The 20,363-nt window shown below is 47.5% G+C and overlaps 1 protein-coding gene across 3 annotated transcripts in view; it reads left to right on the forward strand.

Moving 5' to 3' along the window:
* The window catches only part of PTPN4 (protein tyrosine phosphatase non-receptor type 4), a 975,501-nt gene that overhangs the window by 512,657 nt on the left and 442,481 nt on the right, over positions 1-20,363 (forward strand). For all 3 annotated transcript variants that reach the window (XM_069224613.1, XM_069224612.1, XM_069224614.1), the window contains exon 16: positions 8,204-8,363. In XM_069224613.1, coding sequence (XP_069080714.1) covers positions 8,204-8,363 — 160 coding nt within the window. The remainder of the gene's footprint in view (positions 1-8,203; positions 8,364-20,363) is intronic.

Below are 20,363 nucleotides of genomic sequence, written 5' to 3' on the forward strand. Positions count from 1 at the left end.
GCCAGTGCCCGCGGAGGGAGGGGGAAGACTCCAGCCACCCAAGCCGCTCCCAGGGGTCCCGTGGGGAGTGTGGACTCAGCTGTGACTCCTCCCAAGGTGGGGAAGGGGCAGAAGAAACCCGCAAAGTCTGGGAGGAGCAGCACGGCGGAGAAGACCGCCATCATCCCCGCTGGGCAGGAGGGCACTGCCAGCCCCATTGTCGCTGCCCAGGACGCCACTGCCAGCCCCATTGTCGCTGCCCAGGACGCCACCGCCAGCCCCATTGTCGCTGCCCAGGACGCCACCGCCAGCCCCATTGTCGCTGCCCAGGACGCCACCGCCAGCCCCATTGTCGCTGCCCAGGACGCCACCGCCAGCCCCATTGTCGCTGCCCAGGACGCCACCGCCAGCCCCATTGTCGCTGCCCAGGAGGGCCCCCGCCAGCCCCATTGTCGCTGCCCAGGAGGGCCCCGCCAGCCCCATTGTCGCTGCCCAGGAGGGCCCCGCCAGCCCCATTGTCGCTGCCCAGGAGGGCCCCGCCAGCCCCATTGTCGCTGCCCAGGAGGGCCCCGCCAGCCCCATTGTCGCTGCCCAGGAGGACCCCGCCAGCCCCATTGTCGCTGCCCAGGAGGACCCCGCCAGCCCCATTGTCGCTGCCCGTGAAGGACCGCCAGCCACAGCCCAGCTGCCCAGGAGGGCCCCTCCAGCCACAGCCCAGCTGCCCAGGAGGGCCCCTCCAGCCACAGCCCAGCTGGGCAGTGAAGGACCGCCAGCCACAGCCCAGCTGCCCAGGAGGGCCCCACCATCCATAGCCCAGCTGCCCAGGAGGGCCCCGCCAGTCACAGCCCTGCTGGGCAATGAAGGACCGCTAACTCGAGCACCGCTGGACAGGGCAAGGACTGCCAAGTCAAGCACCGCTGGACAGGGCAAGGACTGCCAAGTCAAGCACCGCTGGACAGGGCAAGGACTGCCAAGTCAAGCACCGCTGAGCAGGGCAAGGACCGCCAACTCAAGCACCGCTGAACAGGGCAAGGACCGCCAAGGCAAGCACCGCCAACTCAAGCACCGCTAGCCCATGAGCGGCAGGGGCAGTGACGCAACAGGGACCGTCACGGGGTGCGTGATGCACTCTGGGCACCAGTCCCCCTCCAGAACCAGTGGAGACCTGCATCCACTCCATCTGTCCTGCACAGGATGAAGCACTCTGGGCACAAGTCCCCCTCCACAACCAGTGGAGACCTGCATCCACTCCGTCTGTCCTGCACAGGATGAAGCACTCTGGGCACCAGTCCCCCTCCAGAATCAGTGGAGACTGTTATCCACTTGAGAGACTGTGGCTTTGCACTCCCCAGGATACAGCAGTGGGCAACCCACCCACTGTAGAGACTTGAGAGACTGTGGCTTTGCACTCCCCAGGATGGTACAGTGGGCAAACCACCCACTGTAGAGACTTGAGAGACTGTGGCTTTGCACTCCCTAGGATAGTACAGTGGGCAAACCACCCACTGTAGAGACTTGAGACTGTGGCTTTGCACTCCCCAGGATGGTACAGTGGGCAAACCACCCACTGGAGAGACTTGAGAAACTGTGGCTTTGCACTCCCCAGGATACAGCAGTGGGCATGGAGCCCCCTTGTGGATCTGGTGTTGTGCACTCATCCGGCTGAGGTTCCCCCCCTTCCCCCTGAGGGGCCTGTTGTATTTCTATCTGATGCCCCTGCACTGTTCTCTCCATCATGTTCGGGTATCTTGCGTGGGCCTCGCCCATGCATTTTGGGCCCAGTGGTCCACGGACTATGAATGGTGCAATACCTGGACTACTATTAGTGATGTATATTTTGTTAATAGTGTATATATGTATATATTTGCTAACTGAATTTTGATATATTATAATGGTTCCACTCATTTCCTTTTGTCTTTGCATTCTTCCGGGGTGGTTGGGGGGTGTTACTGTAATGTTTGGATATGCGTTGGTGAGGTTGGGGGTTGGGGTGTTGCGTGTGTGTGTCCCTGTTTTTTGCCTCCCCCTCCCCTATGTCGTAGGTGCAGTACTCACTGTGGTCTTCGCTGCCGGAGTTGGTGCTCCTGGTACAGGAGCAGGAAGACTAGTGCAGGAAGAATATGGAGTTCCGGCTCCATGGTGTCGTCGTTCCTCATGGAGTGTGTAGAGGTGAGCGTTTTCCCTTCGAAATGCCTGTTTCCGCGGTGAATCCGCCCCGGAAAAGGTGGCGGATTGGCCTGTCATAAGTGTGGGCGGTACATTGTCCTCCGCCTGTCTGTTGGCGGTGACCGCCGCGCTGTTTGTTTGTACCACCGTGGCGGTCTGAGTGTTAAAGTGGCTGTCTTTGTTGGCGGTTTCCGCCACGGTCGTAATTGCACATTTTTTACCGCCGCTTTAACACCGTACGCCAGGGTTGTAATAACCACCTTAGGCTTATTCATTCTAAAGTAGAACGGGAAAGTAGGTGGGTAATAGGATAAATAGCTGACTAGGAAAGTAATAGTCACTTTATCCTGGCTAATCTATATGCTCCTAATTATCATAATCCTCATTTTTTTTTTTACTGATATGATATTAGATTAAAAATATGTTAAAATTCCCATCATTATTATTGGCCGCTTTAACTGAATTTTGAATCTTTTCCTTGTAAATCCCAGCACCTCTCATACAGCACGAATTAATAAAACTAAGGCTAGCATAATTAATATGATGAAAGGTTTGAACATAGTTGTTATATGGAGGGAGCAAAATCCAGAGATATACTTTTTTTTTTTCTACACCCCCACAGACAGTGCTCTCAGATTTGTTTGATTAGGACTCTAATTGCATCTTTGTGTAAAACTTAAATTCTACATCTTTATGACTGATAATTCAGCTGTTATGCTCAAATGGGAAGACAATTGCTTTAGTAATATGAACTCGCTCTGCAGTTTTTTTCCTAAATACATATCTGATCGATCTGACTATATTCAGTATCTACACACATAATCGCAGGAATTCATATCAATTAATCAAGGGTCAGCTCATCCCTTTATGGTTTGGGATACTATGAAAGCTTTCATCAGAGGCGCGTCAATCTTTAATTTCCCAGATTCTAAAAGAAGATAGAAAATAGATATTTTGGCCAGAAGACAACCAAATAGTTCAATTCAGTTCCATATTACACAAATAGTTTCTCGTTCTGAGGCAGCGCAAGAAACATACCTTAAACGTATGGAATTATGAGGTCAGAGCACTGCATTATCAACTTCCTGGCTTAACAGAAAAAAGCTTTAAAACCCAAGCTTGTGTCTGTGAAATAGGCAACATATCAGGCAAGTTGTTGGCATGTCTTAGTCGGTTAGAGACCCCCGGAAATATAATCGTGCAGATAAAAGATAATTTGGGGGGGGGGGCTGCACTCAGTGCTCCAAGATTTTGTCAGTTTTCACTACATATTCTGCATTATATCAGGTGGAGGCTAAGGACAGTGTTGCAAACATCGGGTATTTCTTGAGACCTCTAGACTTGCCTAAATCAACTACTTGTGATAAATGTATGCCCTACGTAGAGTTTTTGTAGAAAGAGGTTGCGGATATTGGTTTGACTGGATTATATTCCATCTGAGATATACAAGATTTTGGCATCTATTGTTACCCATTTGCTGCTAGAGGGGTTTAGGGAAATCCGCAACACCGGCTGCACTCCTTCATCTTTGAATGAAGCTATAATAATCTTTTTGGAAAAAGATAAAGGCCCTTTATAGTGCAGCTGTTATCAGCCTATATCACTTCTTATTCTATGATGAATTTGTATTCCATGATTTATCTGATATTTGTATTATGATTAGAGTTGAAACCATTTGGTTGATTGAGAATCTTGCATCATGCTTCAACTTCTATCCACACCTGCTCTCAAACAAAATGTGAATCTTAAAACCTTTTCACTGCAAATAAATCTTGATCCAGTTTGGGGTAATTCTTAGAGAATTTATTGGAGCCTTACAATAAATATTCCCAGTAAGACCAAAATTGTGAAGCTCACTTTTGACCCTTCAGTTTTGTCCAAATACTATGTAGCTTTTACAGTGCCTTGGTCAGGGCACTACGTTTTCCTTTTGAGTGTGTAGTAGTTAGTATGTTTTAGGACAGTGGTAAATTGTGCATATTTTGTTGGATCCCCATATTCTTCTGCAGGGTGCTAAATTCTCTTGTGCTCGAAAATAATCAGCCTTGTGGTGGAATATCTATTATGGTAATGTGTTTTTTTGTACTTGGCTGAAATTGTGCCACACAGTGGGAGTGTTAAAAAGCTTTAAATAAAATATTTCCATGACTTCTACCACATACCCTGTGTTTCTTCAGTATTCCACTACTACATTGTTTCATTTTTTTTAATTTTTTTGTGACTGTGTCAGGACAAAGCCCGTCAGTTTTTGTTGTGTTGTGCAGATTGTTTTTTTCAGCATTCACTTTCCTTTTAACTTTGCTGGCCTGGGAGATGTCCCAAACTCCTGGATTAAAGAAATTGATTATGATCTCAGTGGACTTCTTCATGCTGACAACAGGAAGCAGCCTACGTGCAACATGTGGCACTTAAGGAATTACCAATAACATTAATCCGGCAAACCCTAGCTTGCTCCTGTTCTTTTCCCTTAGTGTTTAAGGTGCGCCCCTGCTTTGCAGTGCCAAACCCAGCTGGCCAGATGGGATGTTGTTAGAAATTGCGTCTCTAGTTGGCAGAGGTATGCACCCTGTCCAAATAGGTACTATAGTTCTAGTCAGGGTAAGTCGCAACACAACCTAAATTATCTTGTGCTCACCCTCCGGTAGCCTGGCACAGAGCAGGCAGCCTTAACATAGCAGAAAACATGTAAAGTATTTGTGCAATAACTCATACAGGAACACAGTGAAAACACCACAAAAGTACTTCACACCAGTTTCAGAAAATAGATAAGATATATCTGAATGAAATAAGAAAAATGACAAAAAATCCAATATGCCTAAATCAAGATATCACTTTGTAACGGTTTAAATGAGTCCAATCCTTAAGAATTAGTGATTGTATCCTTTTAACACAGAGTACCTGGGGATTGTCAAAAATAACGACGCAGAGAGGCAGCAGAGGATGCGTCAAAAAGTAAAGTGGTATGTCGATTTATCCGCCCAGCAAAGGCGATGCATTGTTTATTTCCACGCTGCAAGGCGATGCGTCAGTTTCCAGGAGTGCAGCCTTGTCTCCTCACTGCGATGCAGCAATATTTTGATGCCCCAGGACGATGCGTAGAAAATCCAGAATGCGTTGAGATGAGGCAACAGGCGCTGTGTCAATCAGGCAGGCGATGCAGTCATTTTTCAGCTGTGAGGCAGGTGCTGCATCGATCCGGCAGGGGGGGAATTTTCCGAAATGCTGAATTTTCTTTTCTTTGGTGAAGTCTGTGATAGCCCTGAGACCGCAGAACAGGAGGTAAGCTTAATCCAAGCCTTTGGAGAGCACTTGTGTCACTTGACGTAGGTGCCTGCGGTTGCAGGGGAGTGACTCCTGCACTCCAAGGGAGATTACTCCTTCTTGTGCAGGCTGAAGAGTTGCAGTCTTCTAAGGGTGCACGGCGAGGAAAGTGTTGCAAATCTGACAGGAGCCCTGGAAGCAATGTTGCTGAAGAGTCCTTTTTTTCTTACAAGTTCCGGTGGCCAGAAGTCAAAGTGAAGGTTTCAGAGGAGTCCTGCTGGAATCTTGCAAGCCGAATCTGAGTACCCACCCTAGAGAGGGACCCTACATAGCCCTGAAAGGGAGATTGGTCACCTAACCAGGTAAGCACCTATCAGAAGGGGGCTCTGACCTCACCTGCCTGGTCTGGCCACTCAGATGCTTCCAGAGTTTCCTGCCACCTTAGAAACAAGATGGCAGAACCCAGGGACCTTCTGGAGGAGCTCTGGGCACTACCCCTGGGGTAGTGATGGATAGGGGAGTAGTCTCCCCCCTTTCCATTGTCCAGTTTGGCACCAGGGTCTGGGGGTCCCTGAACCAATGTGGACTGGTTTATGCATGGAGGACGCTAAATGTGCCCTTCAAAGCAACCCCTGGCTACCCCTCCCAAGCCAGTCACACCTATTTCCAAAGGGAGAGGTTGTTATCGTCCTCTCCCACAGGAAATCCTTTGTTCTGCCTTCCTGGGCTTGATCAGATCAAGCAGCAGGAGGTCAGAAACCTGTCTCAGGGGCGGCAGCAGCTGGGCTGTCCGGAAACCTCTAAGTCTACTGATAGCAATGCTGGGGTCCTCGAAGGAGCCCCCAGAGTGCGTGGAATCATACTTCCAATGTTTGCAACAGTATTGGGGTATGATTCCGACATGTTAGATACCAAACATGCCCAGGTTCGGAGTTATCATTATGTAGCAGGACATAGGCAGGGACCTATGTCCAGTACACAAGTAAAATGACGTCCCTGCACTCACAAAGTCCAAGAAAATGGATCTGGAGATGGTGGGGGTACCTCTGCTAGTGCAGGGGGGCCCTCACACAGGGGTACCTGCACCCTGCCCTCTTGGTTGAGAGGGCCTAATATAGGGGTGACTTTTAATGACCAGGAGTGACATGTAGTGAAAACAGGTGCATGCACCATTTTCACAAAAGCTGCAATGGCAGGCCTGCAGAACCATTTGCATGGGCCCCCCATGGGTGGTAGAATAACTGCTGCAGCCCATAGGGATACCCTGGAACCCCAATGCCCTGGGTACCTAGTTACCATGTACTAGGCACTTACATGGAGGCACCGGTATGCCAATTGTTGGAAGAAAAGATTAGTAACAACCAGATTTAGAGGAGAGCGCATAATCACTGGGGTCCTGGTTAGCAGGATCCCTGTGAACACAGTCAAACACACTGACAACAGGCTGAAAATGGGGTTAACCATGCCAAGAATGAGGGCACTTTACTACAGTGGGAATTTCTAATGCTAGCCTATGAGAGGAGCAGGCTTCACAGTAGTGAAAAAGACCTTTGGGAGTTTTTCACTACCATGACATGTAAAACTTGAAAATACATGTCCTGCCTTTTAGCATCCTCCCTTATGGGTTACCTAGGGGTGATGTATGTGTAAGAAAAGGGGAATTTAAGGCTTGGCAAGTACTTTTAAATGCCAAGTCGAAGTGGCAGTGGAACTGCACACACAGGCCTAGCAATGCCAGCCCTGAGACATGGTTAAGGGGCTCTTTATGTGGGTGGCACAATCAGTGGTGCAGGCCCACAAGTAGCATTTAATTGACAGTCCATGGGCACATCTAGTGCACTTTACTAGGGTTTTATAGGTAAATTAAATATGCCAGTTGGGTATGAGCCACTGTTAGCATTTTTAGGGAAAGAGCACATGCACTTTTCAGTGGTGAAGTGCCCAGAGGCCTAAAACCAACAGAAACGTGGTCAAAAAAAGAGGAGGAGGAAGGCAAGACTTTAGGCGTGACCCTTCAGAGAGAGCCATTTTCCAACAGATGTCTTCCTGCATAGTCTTTACGGCTTGGAAGCTTGACTCTGGTATAGATTCTCCCAAGTCTTGATTTCTCTCTTTACTACCAGGACATAGTTTCAGTGATAAAGAGGTGAGGAGAGACACCTCGATTGTATAGATCCCTATTTTACAGGTGTTTTCTGAGACTCACATACAAGTCTGTGACTGGTGAACATAGCTCACCTGTTCATCCAGCATGTGAATCCCTAGCTTTTCGGTGTTCCTAACTCCCTTTTTGTTTTTTGCCTCGCAGAGGAGTATGGGTGTTGGAATCCTAAGATTAACCTTGGATATATGTGCTTGTAGGTAGTCTTGCTTCTCGGATTTCCACCTTCAACAAGTATGTGCAGACTGTGTTTATTGAATGTCAGAATCATATTTATGATGCATGATCTGTGTTTCATAGTTTTGTTTTGTCTTAATCACAGAGGTGGGAGAAATATTTGCTACTCAAGTTGCTTTTAATTTTTGAAGAAATTGACTTTAAATTGGACATTTGTGGTGGTTTCATCTGTGGGTTTTATTTAAATTAATAAATTAAAGGAAATGCACTTGAACTTTTATTTTTTCATATAAACTGTCCGTTTTAACATTAATGGTGCTGTGTTCGACGTACAAATATTGCCCTTAATATTTTTGCAATTTAAAGTACTTGCTTGAAAGTCTAGTTTAAAAAAACTGATTTTTATCTTCAGTAACACATTTAGATGAGGCTTAGAGTCAAATCTTTTCTTTTTTCTAGATCTCAAGATAATGCTGCAGATGTGCTACCACCTGCGTTGCCTCCCAAACAATCTAAAAAGAACAGTGTCAACCAAATAAATCTCATACACTTTCAGCAAGATTTGGATAATCATATAAATGAGGCTTTTGATGTGCCACCTTCTCCTGAAAAGTGTACAGTAAGTTTTTTGCTTCTGTTTAACATGTTTTGTTGCCAGCAACCCCCTGATTATCTACTGTTTCTTCATGTGTTTTCTACACCGTTCGAAAAAAGCTGTTGACAAAGATAACAGATTGTGCTAGTCTGAATGAAAAAGGTTTTCCATCTTTCAGGATAAGTAAAAATTGTATATACTATGGTCCTCCTGCAGCCCTGTGCCATGATTCAGGTAGTTGTAGTAAAAAAACAAGCCAGTTGCTGCTAATTGGATATTGAAGGTCTTCAACTAGCTGAGTGCTGACAAAACTAAATCGCATTTTGGAGAACTCTCTCCTGCTTTGTGGGGGACAGCATTGCACACTGCATAATTGTAGGCATCTCTGGTACCCCTGCCAGAAATGCCTCTTCCACTCCATCAAAGTGTTGGAAACTTTTTGGGTACATGACCTCAGACTCTTGACCACGTTTCCTGAAGACACTGTCTTGACAGTAGCAGTAAGTGACTGAACTTCCAGGGTTGTTCGGGAGGTAAAGTCTGATATGTGCGTTTGTGCCTGCTTCTGTTGTACCAGAGGAAACTGAAAGGAGAGGGTCTTTTGATACTTGTTTTTGATTCCTGCTTGTGGATTGCAGCCTGACTTTAGTTCAAAGTCATGTAGTACCCGTGCTAAACAAAGACAAGTGGGTGCAGCCCATATCCCTGTCAGTAATCCTCAGGTCACACCATACTGTCAGCCACCCCATGCCTTATGATGATTGGGTCACTAGAGGCCATATTTTTTCTTTAGTAATGAATGCAATTTGAAATAAAATGTGTTTTTCATCCCCTTACAAATAAAGGCTTCTGATAGAGAATTCTAGCCCAGATTTTTCACTTTTTGAATATCCTTCATGGGTAATACTGGATGAGGAAACTTTTCCATAGTGCTTCTGTGCACTGGAAGGTACCTTTGTGTCTTTGCACTGATGCTACTCGGCTCCAAAAGTGAGGTGCAGTGCATATATTGACTCCACTCCCATGCGCTTGCATCAGTTCCGTTCTCTTTGTGCCAGGAGACGCTGATCCAGAGCGTCTCTTGTATGTCAAAGACTGTTCTTTTAAATTTTTACATAATGTGCAAGGTGTCACCCCCCTAGGACACCAGGTTTAAAGTCCTGTAAGGACTGTCACAAACATGTCATTAACAGATACCCCACAATATTTGCCTGTTGTGTCTAGGGTCGGGCCACAACTCCAATACCTGTGGAGGCTGTGCATCGATGAGCCCGAAGGCAGTGAGGAAACATAAGGCAACACTTTGTCCCACCCACAAGAAGGCACATCTTCGGGACTGCTACAAATCCAGGGATCAATCCCAGTCCCGCTCCTGTAGTTGACAGAGCTCCTCTACAAGCCAGTCTTATTTGCACTCCAAATCCAACCACAACAAACATAGGATATTGAAGTGGAGTTCCCACTCCCCTGACAAACCACATGGCAACATCAACTTTCTCACTCCCTCTCTCGAAGTTGACTATCTTCAGAGAAGATTCTGGAGCTGATTCTGGCACAACAAGAGTTTCTGGGGTGTACAGCCACACCAAATCAAAGAGTTCTGTGCAGCTATACAGTGACTCCTTGGAGCTGTACCAACTCCCTCTGTCGGGCCTTCGGGTCCTAGGGAGATGAGAGGCTTTCCACCGTACTATCACCAGCGGTTCACTCTCCACCACCTGGACTGTCCAAGCCACTTCTCCCTTTGTCTGCAGTTCTGATTCTGCCTTCGGCTCCCATACCTACAATAGTTCCAGGTACATCAGCCTCGCTGCCTGAAGAGGTTGCCCCGATTGCCCTCTCTAACACCGGTCCAACTTCAACGGACATCCTGCCCAGATTTGACTGAGGTGCTCATTTCCACACAAGTATTACCTCAGATCAGTCAACATTCTATACTTTCCCTTCTTAGGGCTGACACCAGCAAAGTCTATCACCAGAGTGATGAGTTCACACAGCCACATTGTGACTACAGTGGGTATAAGAACTTGCAGGGAGCTAGTGGGCTGGATACCTCCCTAGATACAGCTCTTTTTCTCCCCTTCCAGCCCAGCTATGAAAGTATTGGCCTCCTCTGGTAAGGATATGCATAGGGCATCTGAAGTCCTTGTACTCGAGTTCCATGCCATAAAGGTAAAAACAAATATATTGACTGAGGCACTGCAGTCGGGCCAGACTGCTTCTGAACTTCCCCTCCCTTTCAGTGAGGCCCTGCTGCTACTCTCCTAGGAGTTTGGGCCAAGCCTTGCACTGAGCTTCCAGTGAACAGGCAGATCAGCAGACGCCATTGCCCTGCTCCAGGTAATAGTCTTTTTGTCGACGCACGCCTCTGCAGAGAGCCTCGTGGTGCAGGCCCTAAACCAGCTACATCAACCCCCCAAAAATTGCACTACACCCCACCCTGACAGGAAATCCAAGCGAGTGGAGATGTTTGGGCTGATATTAATGCCTCTTGTTTGGTAGGTGGTTACACACATGACCTTTGGGACTCTGTGGCACAAGACCTCCCTGGTTTATCGGAAGACCTTCACCCTGTCTTTTTGCAGGTGATTCAAGATGGTAGTGATGTGGCAAGGTTTTCAATTATTTGCTTCTTGGACACCAGCGACTGTTGGGTGAGCTGTAGGCTCTAGCAATGCCATTTGACGCCATGCGTGTCTATAGTCGACTGGGTTTTCAGACAGTGTCCAGGAATCTCTGATGGACATGCCCTTCAATGTGACTCACCTGTTTGGAGACAAGGCTGACTCTGCCCTTGATCTTTTCAAGGAGAGTAGGTTACCACTTGCTCTCTGCGCCTCTCTGCCCAGCCTCGCCAGCCGCACAGTTTTCTTTCTTAGCTTTAACCAAGGTATCTCTTACCACTAGTCTGTTCTGCCCTAGCAGGAAACCCAGCAGTTTTGCAGGAGAGGCCAAGGTGCCCACTGATCAAGAGTCCAAAGTCAGCATGCCACTCAGTCTGTGCACCACCACAGCCCTACCTACCACATTTCGTTAGTCAGTTTTTACAGTGTTACGGCCACCCTGTAGGAAGGCAGAATCTGCAGATTCTATCCAGGTTGCCAATCAGTTATGTCAGGCAAGGTGGGTCCTGCAGATTCTCCACAAAGGTTATATCTTACCTTTCCTTTCTTCCCCGCTGCATTTTCCATTGATAACCCAGTGACTGACGGAGGACCATCTCTCCGTTTTGAGGATGATGTGCAAGCCCTTTTGGCCAAAGGGGCTGTTGAGAGGGTGCCAGCGGCAGAAGTAGTACAGGGTAGATTGTTATTCACACTACCTTCTGATGCCAAGGAAGGACAGACATCTTCCACCTATTGTGCATCATTTCCCTCTCAGTGCCTATCTTTGGAGAGGTTAAATATGCCCACCCTTACCCAGGTCTTGACCGCTCTCGACCCTGGAGACTGGATAGTAGCATTGAACCTGCATGAGGTCTATTTCCATATTCCTGTTCAACCAGCCCCTCGGCGCTACCTGAGGTTTGTGGTTGGAGAGAAGCATTTTTAATTCGCTGTGCATCCCTTTGGTCTCACCAACCACCAATGCCCCTCGGGTGTTTTAAGAAAGTGATGGGGGTGGTGATAGCACACCTTCAGAAGTCAATGGTGCCAGTCTTCAAGCCACCTCCAGACTATGAGGAATCTCCTGTCAACTTCTGGGGTTCACTATCAACATGTGAACGTCACACCTGGCTCCTTCTCAAATGCTTCTCTTCATCGAAGCCATTCTGGGCATGGTTCAGTTTTGTCTCTTTCCCTTTATAAAGAGAGTCCAGGACATTTAGGCTATGATCTTTTAGCCTCGTTCCTGAGTTTGTGTGGTCGACTCTAAGGTTGCTGGGACTGATGGCCTCCTGCATCCTCCTGGTAGAATATGCCAGGTAGCATATGCGGACTCTGCAGTGGTGTCTGAGGTACCAGTTGTCTAACATCAAAGGGACATTGAGATTTTGGATTAGACTGAAAAAGATCTACAGTGATTGCTACTAGACCGCAGTTGGGTCAGGTACAGGTGCTCACAGACAACACCACTGCCATGCCGTACTGCAACAAACAGGGCAGACTGGGGGTCATGGACACTGTGCGAGGAAGCTTTGCACCTCTTAAAATGGCTGGACCACCAAGGGCTTTTCCTAGCCGTATCTTTGAGCGCCAGGGCAGAGGAATTCGGACATCTGCGCCTAGTTGATCACGAGCAGTAGGAACACCCGAAGGTTGCACAAGGTCTATTGTGCAAATGGGGAGAGCCTTGGTTTGATCTGTTTGCTACCGCCAAGAACGTGCAATGTCAGCATTTACGCGCTATGGAGTTTCCAAGGCTTCTTCCATTCAGAGACCCGTTCCACCTCGAGTGGAGCTTGAGACTCATGTATGCTTTTCTGCTGATACCTCTCCTGTCTTAAGTTCTCAAGAAGATCAGATCAGAGCGGACCAGGCCTGAGTTATCTTAGTGGTTCTGGATTGGGTATGGAGAGTACTCAGAACTCCTGGGCTTGTGTATTTGTTCTCCAATCAGGCTGCTCCTACAGAAGTATCTGCTGCTGCAGCAGGAATGTTGGGTTCTCCATTCTGTCTGCACTCTCTCGACCTTCATGCCTGGAGGTTGAGTGGTGCCAGCTGAATGCCTTTGGTCCCCCTCCAGAGGTACTGGATGTCCTCCTGGCTGCCGATCATTCTCGACAAAGACTGTATACGCCTGTCGCTGGCACAAGTTTGTGGTTTGATGCTGCACACACCAGATTGATCCCCTGCAGGTCCAATTGTCTGATGTCTGATGGTAGCAACCACATTTAGAGGAGAGCGCATATTCACTGGGTTCTTGGTTAGCAGGATCCCAGTGAACACAGTCACACTGACAACAGGCAGTAAATGGGGATAATCATGCCAAGAGAGGGCACTTTCGTACAATGCCCCAATGGAGCCTCAATCTCATCCTTATTTATTTAATGTATACAACAATTATGCTGCTCCATAGCTGTCCCCAACAGCTCCTCACTCTCAAGCCTGTGTTCCTAATTGCCATCGGGTCCGCGCGGCCTTTGAGTGAGATTCAGGCTCTCTGTGTCCACACACCACCTTTTTGTCTGATGAGATGATTCTGCGAACTAGAGCATCTTTTCTACCGAAAATTGACCTTGTTCCACATTGATCAAACCATCACCCTGCTGGCGTCCTATGCTGCACCACACCCTTCTAAGGAGGTAGAAACACTCCATCGCTTGGACACCAAGAGAGCGCTCAGCTTTTACACCGATTGTACGAAAACCCACCAGGTGGATGATCACCACTTTGTGGGGTTCCCAGAGCAAAAAGAAGGCAAGACTGTGCAGAAGCTTACCATTTCACGCTAGATCGTGCTCTGCATTGAGATCAGCTACACGTTAGCATAGAGGCCACCTCCAGAAGTACTGTGTACCCATTCAGCAGGGCCAAAGCTATTACCATTTTGTTGGGACGTGGAGTCCCTGTCATATACATCTGCTAGGCAGCTATATGGGTGTCTCTTCATATGTTCACAAAACAAGTCTGCTGAGAACGGTGCCTGGCCTGCTTGGTACTGCAAGACTTTCTGGTTTTAGTCCATTCACAGCCCACTTCATATTAGATTCAACTTTTGTCCCTATTCAGAGGGTAAGGAATCTGTGACTAGAAGTGTCTATCACAAGAGCAAGTTACTTACCTTCGGTAAAAAAAAAGAATTCTGGTAGATACTCTGTCTAGCCACAGATTCCTCACCTACTCTCCCGTGGTCTCTACCCATTATTAAGATGCCAAGTCTAGGAATCTGCACAATGGTCTATCAGTTTGGTTACAGAGCTCCACATCTATAGGCACTGACAGTCTTGAAAGCAACTAACAGCGCGAAGGAGTGACACCTAAATAGTCCCCGCATGTCACTTCAGAGCAGAACAGCGTCGGGGCGGAGCTGCACTGCGCCACCTTCTGGCACATAGGTGCAGGATGGAAAAGTTTCTGTATCCAGTCTGATGCCTGAGGAATATTCAAAAGGTGCTTCTAGATTATCTAGCTGAAAAAACATAACCCAAAGTAAGTAATGTGTTCTTCAAATGCATATTTGTAGAAAGAGAGTGACTTTTGTTTGAAGCTGTACCCACTATGAATGTTTTCTCCTCCTTCGAGCACGAGAGACCTGGGTTGGACTTTATATGATGTGCCAATGAAGTTCCTCAGTCAAAGCCAGGGTGTAGCTGTTCCTGCATACTTGTTAGTGCCTTTGGTTGAAACTTCAATAGTGACCTGTTTTCGATCATTTGTTCTATTGTAGTAGACATCTTAAGCTTTTGCAATTAATGGGTATTCCTGGAGGTACCCTTTCACATATTTCCATGCTTCTATTAAGGTGTAGTCGCCATGTACACCATTAAAGTATCCTGGGAACCCTTCTTTTGAGTGCCATTTGATTCTTCTAATCTTGTCCTGAATGTAATTCATATTTTAAATCTAGTTGATTGTCCTCCGTTCTTGTCACTTCATCAGCTACAACTGGAAAACAAAAGAAGGTTCCCTATGCATTACCTCAGAATAGGGAAGAGGGCTTTGGGGGTGGGCTGTAGTCACCTATTTGTTCCTGGGCTGCATGATTGCCAAGAAGCACATTGCCTGCTGGTGGAGGTCTAGAGAAGCTACATCCCTCTGGAATGGCAGCAGGGTCTGGTTGTTTTCTTCCTTATGGAGGGGGAAGTGTATAAGGCTTGTGAAATGCTCTGCATATATGGTAGGATATGGGGGAGAACTTGGTGACTTGGTTGGATGATGTGACTTTTACATGCCTTGTATTCCTACTATTGAGCACTAATGCAAATGTTCTTAAAATCTTTTTGAAAGTTAACATTACTACAAATAATGTGGTAGTCTTCTCTGGATATGAAACAGTATTATTTAGTTTTACTTTACATTCTAAATTGCAGAAAGGTAAGCAACATACCCATCGTGCTACAGTTCCTACCAAGAAGAGTTTCACAAAACTCCATGTTCAATAGTAGACTGCCTGCATCTATTGCGTGGAGAGTGCATGCAAAAAAATAAAATAAAATGCATGGCACGTTTCGGGGGTGGATTGAGGAGGGGGGTCATTTTTTAAGATATGTTTTAAGATTTAGGAGACAAATATACCCCTCCCTCTTGGGTATAAGTGTTTAACGTATGATATTTTTGTTTTTTATAAAACCAGAGGAGCTGCCAAAAGAAATACTGATGACTTAACAGAAGAGCTTTCATGCACATCCATTCCATTTATAATCCGGTCTGATAAGTGTTTTTAGATTTGCAGGTCTATTCTAAGCTGTAAAAGGGATGAAAAGGTTGGGGGTGTGGACTCTCTAAAATGCGCTCGGCCAAGCAGGAATACCCAGAAATATATTTACAAGAAGTGTGTCCTGTGCAACGAATGGCTTGTCATAAAACATATAAACCAGAATTCGGTGCTTTACAAGTTCATAGTTGTAGTCAAGAAAGAATGTATGAAATTAGAATGTAACAAAATATGTATGTATAAACAGCAGTGAAACATTCTGCGAGCCCTCTAGCCCCTTTGTACAGTAAAATGTGCTTATTTTGGCAAGAAGTTGTCCGGAATATTCTGACCCTGTGTTGCATTTCCACAGATGGAGTTCAGAGCACTTCAAAGCCTTACTAATGACAAATTATTTGCTATACAAATGTCAGATGACAATAACTAACAAAAGATTTAATGTTAAAATGTAAGTAATTTACGCAATATATCCTTTTGCCTTTAACACCAGCCTAAGTATTAAAATATTATGGGGCAGTCCAGTGGATGCACAGAGTTATGTGGCATACTCCATTACTGCCTGCTGTGTTTATTGGATTCATGAAACCGTAATATGCACTGAAACAGTTTCCATAGGTCCAGTTGCCACATGTGCAGCAAAGTAATGCTGTAATCATTGCCAAAATAAATTAATTTCCCCCATTCTTTGTGCTGGACGTGGCCAAATTCAGTGACAGCTGACCGCAATTGCACTTTACGAACTATCCATGCTGCAAGAGCCGATGAGCATTCACACGATCCAGACACTTTCAGGAAATGCGTTTGATTTCCATCATATTTGGTATGGAGGTTTGTTCATCAGCCCTTTGAGTGCTTTGTGTGCAGACTGTATTGGAGTAGTGGCATTCAGCGAGTCTGGCTTGCACATGGTAGGGTCAGTGTTCTGACTCCTATTCTCTGTCATTTGCCCCTATAAGTTTTAACTTGGTCCTCATCCTCTCTTTAGCCGTCTAAGCACAGAGCTTTTACACTCTCCTTGGTCCATGTGTGACTAGCTCATCTACTCTGCAAAGCGAAAAAGATGAACTTTATTTGCTACTTGGGCATGGTTCTGGAAAACCTGAAAGTTTGGCTACTTGCAGCAGGCATATAAAGGGGCAGTGCCCCACCTAAGTCTGCAAGGGGGGCCTAAAGTCTGTACCTGGCTGGAACTGCAGCTCCTCTTATCTGATAGAGACTTTCTTGCCTTAGAATTTCCCAGGTGTCAGACTGGATCTGGAAGATTTTTCGTGAACAGCACCCCTGCGCACCCATAGGTGGCATTTATTGACTCCGGGTGCGTTGTTGGCGTTATCCACGTTGGAAGTGACGTCTGCGGCACTTATAAAGACGCGACTCAGGTGAGCTGATGTCAGTTCTTGTCTTTCCGTGCCAGCCAGCGCTAATTTGAGAGAACTATCCCTTCAGTCACTTTTTGAGTGAGTTTTTTTTCAACGTTTTATTAATTTGTTTGTGTGGTTTTCCTCCTGGTGTGGCAAGAAGACGGTCTTCAAGCCCTGCGGCCCCCGTCTCGGACTACAGACTAACACCTTGTCTTTGAGCGCATCCACGATCCAAAGTTGTGTTATGACTGCCATGCCGTGAATCCTAAGGCCTTGAGGGAGCAGTCCCTCAAGCTCATGGCAGCCTGATGTGTGACGCCACAATGTTGGAGGGCCCAGTCAAGAGGAAAGTCCCGGGAGTGGTTGCGGAGTTAGAGGTAGTCATCCCCTTCCAAGTCATAGGGCCATCCAGGTAAGTCGCAGCACACAGAAGAAGCCAAAGAGATCTTCGACTTCTCATCCATTGGCCAATGATACGAAAGAGCCTCAGCATCCAGGGCCTGGGTCTGCGGTTAAGTCTGAGTCTGGGCCGACTCCACATCTCCCTGAGTTGGTGGGAGCTGGAGGGATCCAGCCAAATTAAAAGATTTTTATGAGGCTATGCGAGTCATATTTGGGCGGGCCGACTCCTCTGGTGCATCTTAGGATGCAAGGAGTTGGCGGTTGCCCATTCTGGTTCTGTGCTGGCGGCTCTGGCTCCAGTTGGACCCTAAGGATTCTTTCCTAGATCTGGACCTGCACCGGTGTTACCACCTCAACCTTCCTCGGTCCTGATGCAGACGCTGCAGGCGCTCCCCTATTCTGATCCCTGACCACAATACGGAGCTGGAAGGGTTTCCAGCACTGACTCTAACCATGCCTTCCAGGTCAGAGCCTGAACTCTATTTCTATGGGTTAGGATTTGGGGAGGAATGGAGGGGTCACTGGGCCCTGAAGATTACCACCCCTATGAAGATCCCAGATATGTACTGGTGTGAGGAACTTGGTAAAACCAGTTGACTGGTTACTTCTCCAGATACTGGTAAGATTTCTTCCTCTACCATGGCTAAGGAGGAGAGAGATTCTTTTGCGATGGTGATATGGAGGGCAGCTGAGGTAGTAGTCAAGAATACTGTTTTGACAGAGGTGCTGCAACCGAGAGTTTCCCTCTCAAAACCACTACTCCCACTCAATGAAGCCTTCCCTGGTGTCCTTCTGGGAACTTGGACCAAACCCAGCACAGGGACTCCTGTGAATAGGACAATTGCCTATGACTACCACCCTGCACTGGGAGATGCAATTTCCTCACCCAACACCCTACCACAGAGAACTTAGTGGTCCAGGCCTCTATGTTCCACGTTCATGGGCCTTTCTATGGCCCCATGTCACCATAATCCACCTTTTGCTCTTTTCGTGGCTACAGAAGGGGCTTCCACCTCTGTCAGTAACCTCCCTGCCACTGTGCCCAATACCCTCCCAGCCACTGTGCCTCTGTGTGGCTGAGGGCACGCTACCCACAGAGCTTGTGGTTTGGGCAGCCACCGGTTAAGTCAATCCACCATCCCCCCCAGCAGCTGCCATCTTTTCACATCCCAGAATGTGTGTCCAGCTGGCATCTGGGTATGCCATTAGCTGCCCCACTGGCAGGCCATAACATCAGACAGGTGGGTTTTGCAATTAGTTCAAAGAGACTACTCCCTGCACCCCTCCACCCACCTTTTCGTGACTACTCCTCCTCCCATGCTACTATCTTTTCACAGGCTTATGGAGGATCATCTTTCCCTTCCCCTCCAGGAAGTCATGGCTCTCTTGGCCAAGGGAGCCATAGAGAGGGCACCAGCGTCAGAAGTAGGATGTGATTATTATTTACTCTATTTTCTGGTGCTGAAAAAGGGTTTAGGCCATCATTCTGTCCTAGACATGCAGCCACTCCACTATTTCCTCAAGAAGAAGTTCAAAATGCTCTAGGAGACTGGATGGTAGCACTGGACTTGCAGAAACCACATTACCGTCCTGCCTGCTCACAGACCTTACCTGCGGTTCATGGTAGGACACAAGCATTTTCAGTTTGCCTTGCTCCCTTTTGGCCTGACCAGCACCCCTTCGGTGTTAACCGAGGTGATGGCAGCAAGTGCCACTCATCTGCGGAGATCAGGGGTGTTTATCTTCCCCTATTGTGACAACTGGCTGTTGAAGGTGGATTCGCCCCAGACTGTTGTCTCCCAACTCCAGGCTATGCCAGACCTCCTGTGTTCGCTGGGGTTCACTATGAATGTGCCAAAGTCACACCTGACTCCCTCTCAGGCACTCCTTTTCATCAGAGCTGTTCTGGACACAGTGCAGTTTTGGGCTTATCCTTCCAAGTGATGAGTCCAGGATATTTAGGCTATGATACTGATGTTTCAGCCTCTACCCTGGATTTCGGTGAGACTAACTCAGAGGCTGTTGGGCCTCAACACCTCCTGCATCCTGTTGGTGACACATGCCTGCTGGCATGTGTGTGCTTGGCAGTGGGACCTGAAGGCCCAGTGGGAACAGCATCAATGGAATCTCTCTGACATGGTCTGGATTTCGGAGGGAATTACAGCAGTGGTGGCTAAAGACTGTGATTATGTTGGTGGCTGACCGCTCTTCGTTTCCCAGACAGAGTTGACTCTAGTGACAGACTCCTCTTTTCTGGACTGTGGTGGCTTTCAGGGAAAGGTGATCAGAGGACTCTGGTCTCCAGTGGGGTCGAAGCTTCTCATAAACCTGTTGGGGCTTTGGGTGTTCCGCTAGACATTAAAAGCCTTTCTTTCTTTGATCAAGAGAAGGCTGGGGCAGGCGTTCACCGACAACCCACTGTCTTGTGGTGCTGTAACAGCCAGGGCGGTTAGGGGTCTTGGACCCTTTGTCAAGAGACTCACACTTACACTTGAATAGGCTGTCTCCTATCCCCACACAAAGGTGTGAATACTGCCCCCCCCCCCTCCCTCGCCGTAGTGAGCTAGGAGCAAGGGCAGACTGGAATGACCTCTTTGTACTTAAAAGACTTCTTCTAAGTCGCCCCCACTTCAAAGGCACCATTGGGTAATAGAAGTGGACCAGAGACCCTACCATTTAAGTACACTTCTGGACCTGTGAATAACCTGACAGGAAGGACTGTCACTCTGCTGTACTGATGCTCCCTAACAACTGCTACCTAGTTGTGCTGGCCTGCTACCCTTCCTGTCTGGGTGAGAAGGACTGGACCTGCATCTCTCCCACCCAGAACCTGGAGTGATTCCAGGGGCCAGCCAGCTGGCCTTCTAATTTGACGTCTCAGTGACATAAGACTTCCAGCCAACCCAGCTGGACTCTGCCAGTGGTAAACCTGACCTGCCAAGTA

This window comes from Pleurodeles waltl, chromosome 3_1 (genome assembly GCF_031143425.1).
Source record: "Pleurodeles waltl isolate 20211129_DDA chromosome 3_1, aPleWal1.hap1.20221129, whole genome shotgun sequence".
NCBI lineage: Eukaryota > Metazoa > Chordata > Amphibia > Caudata > Salamandridae > Pleurodeles > Pleurodeles waltl.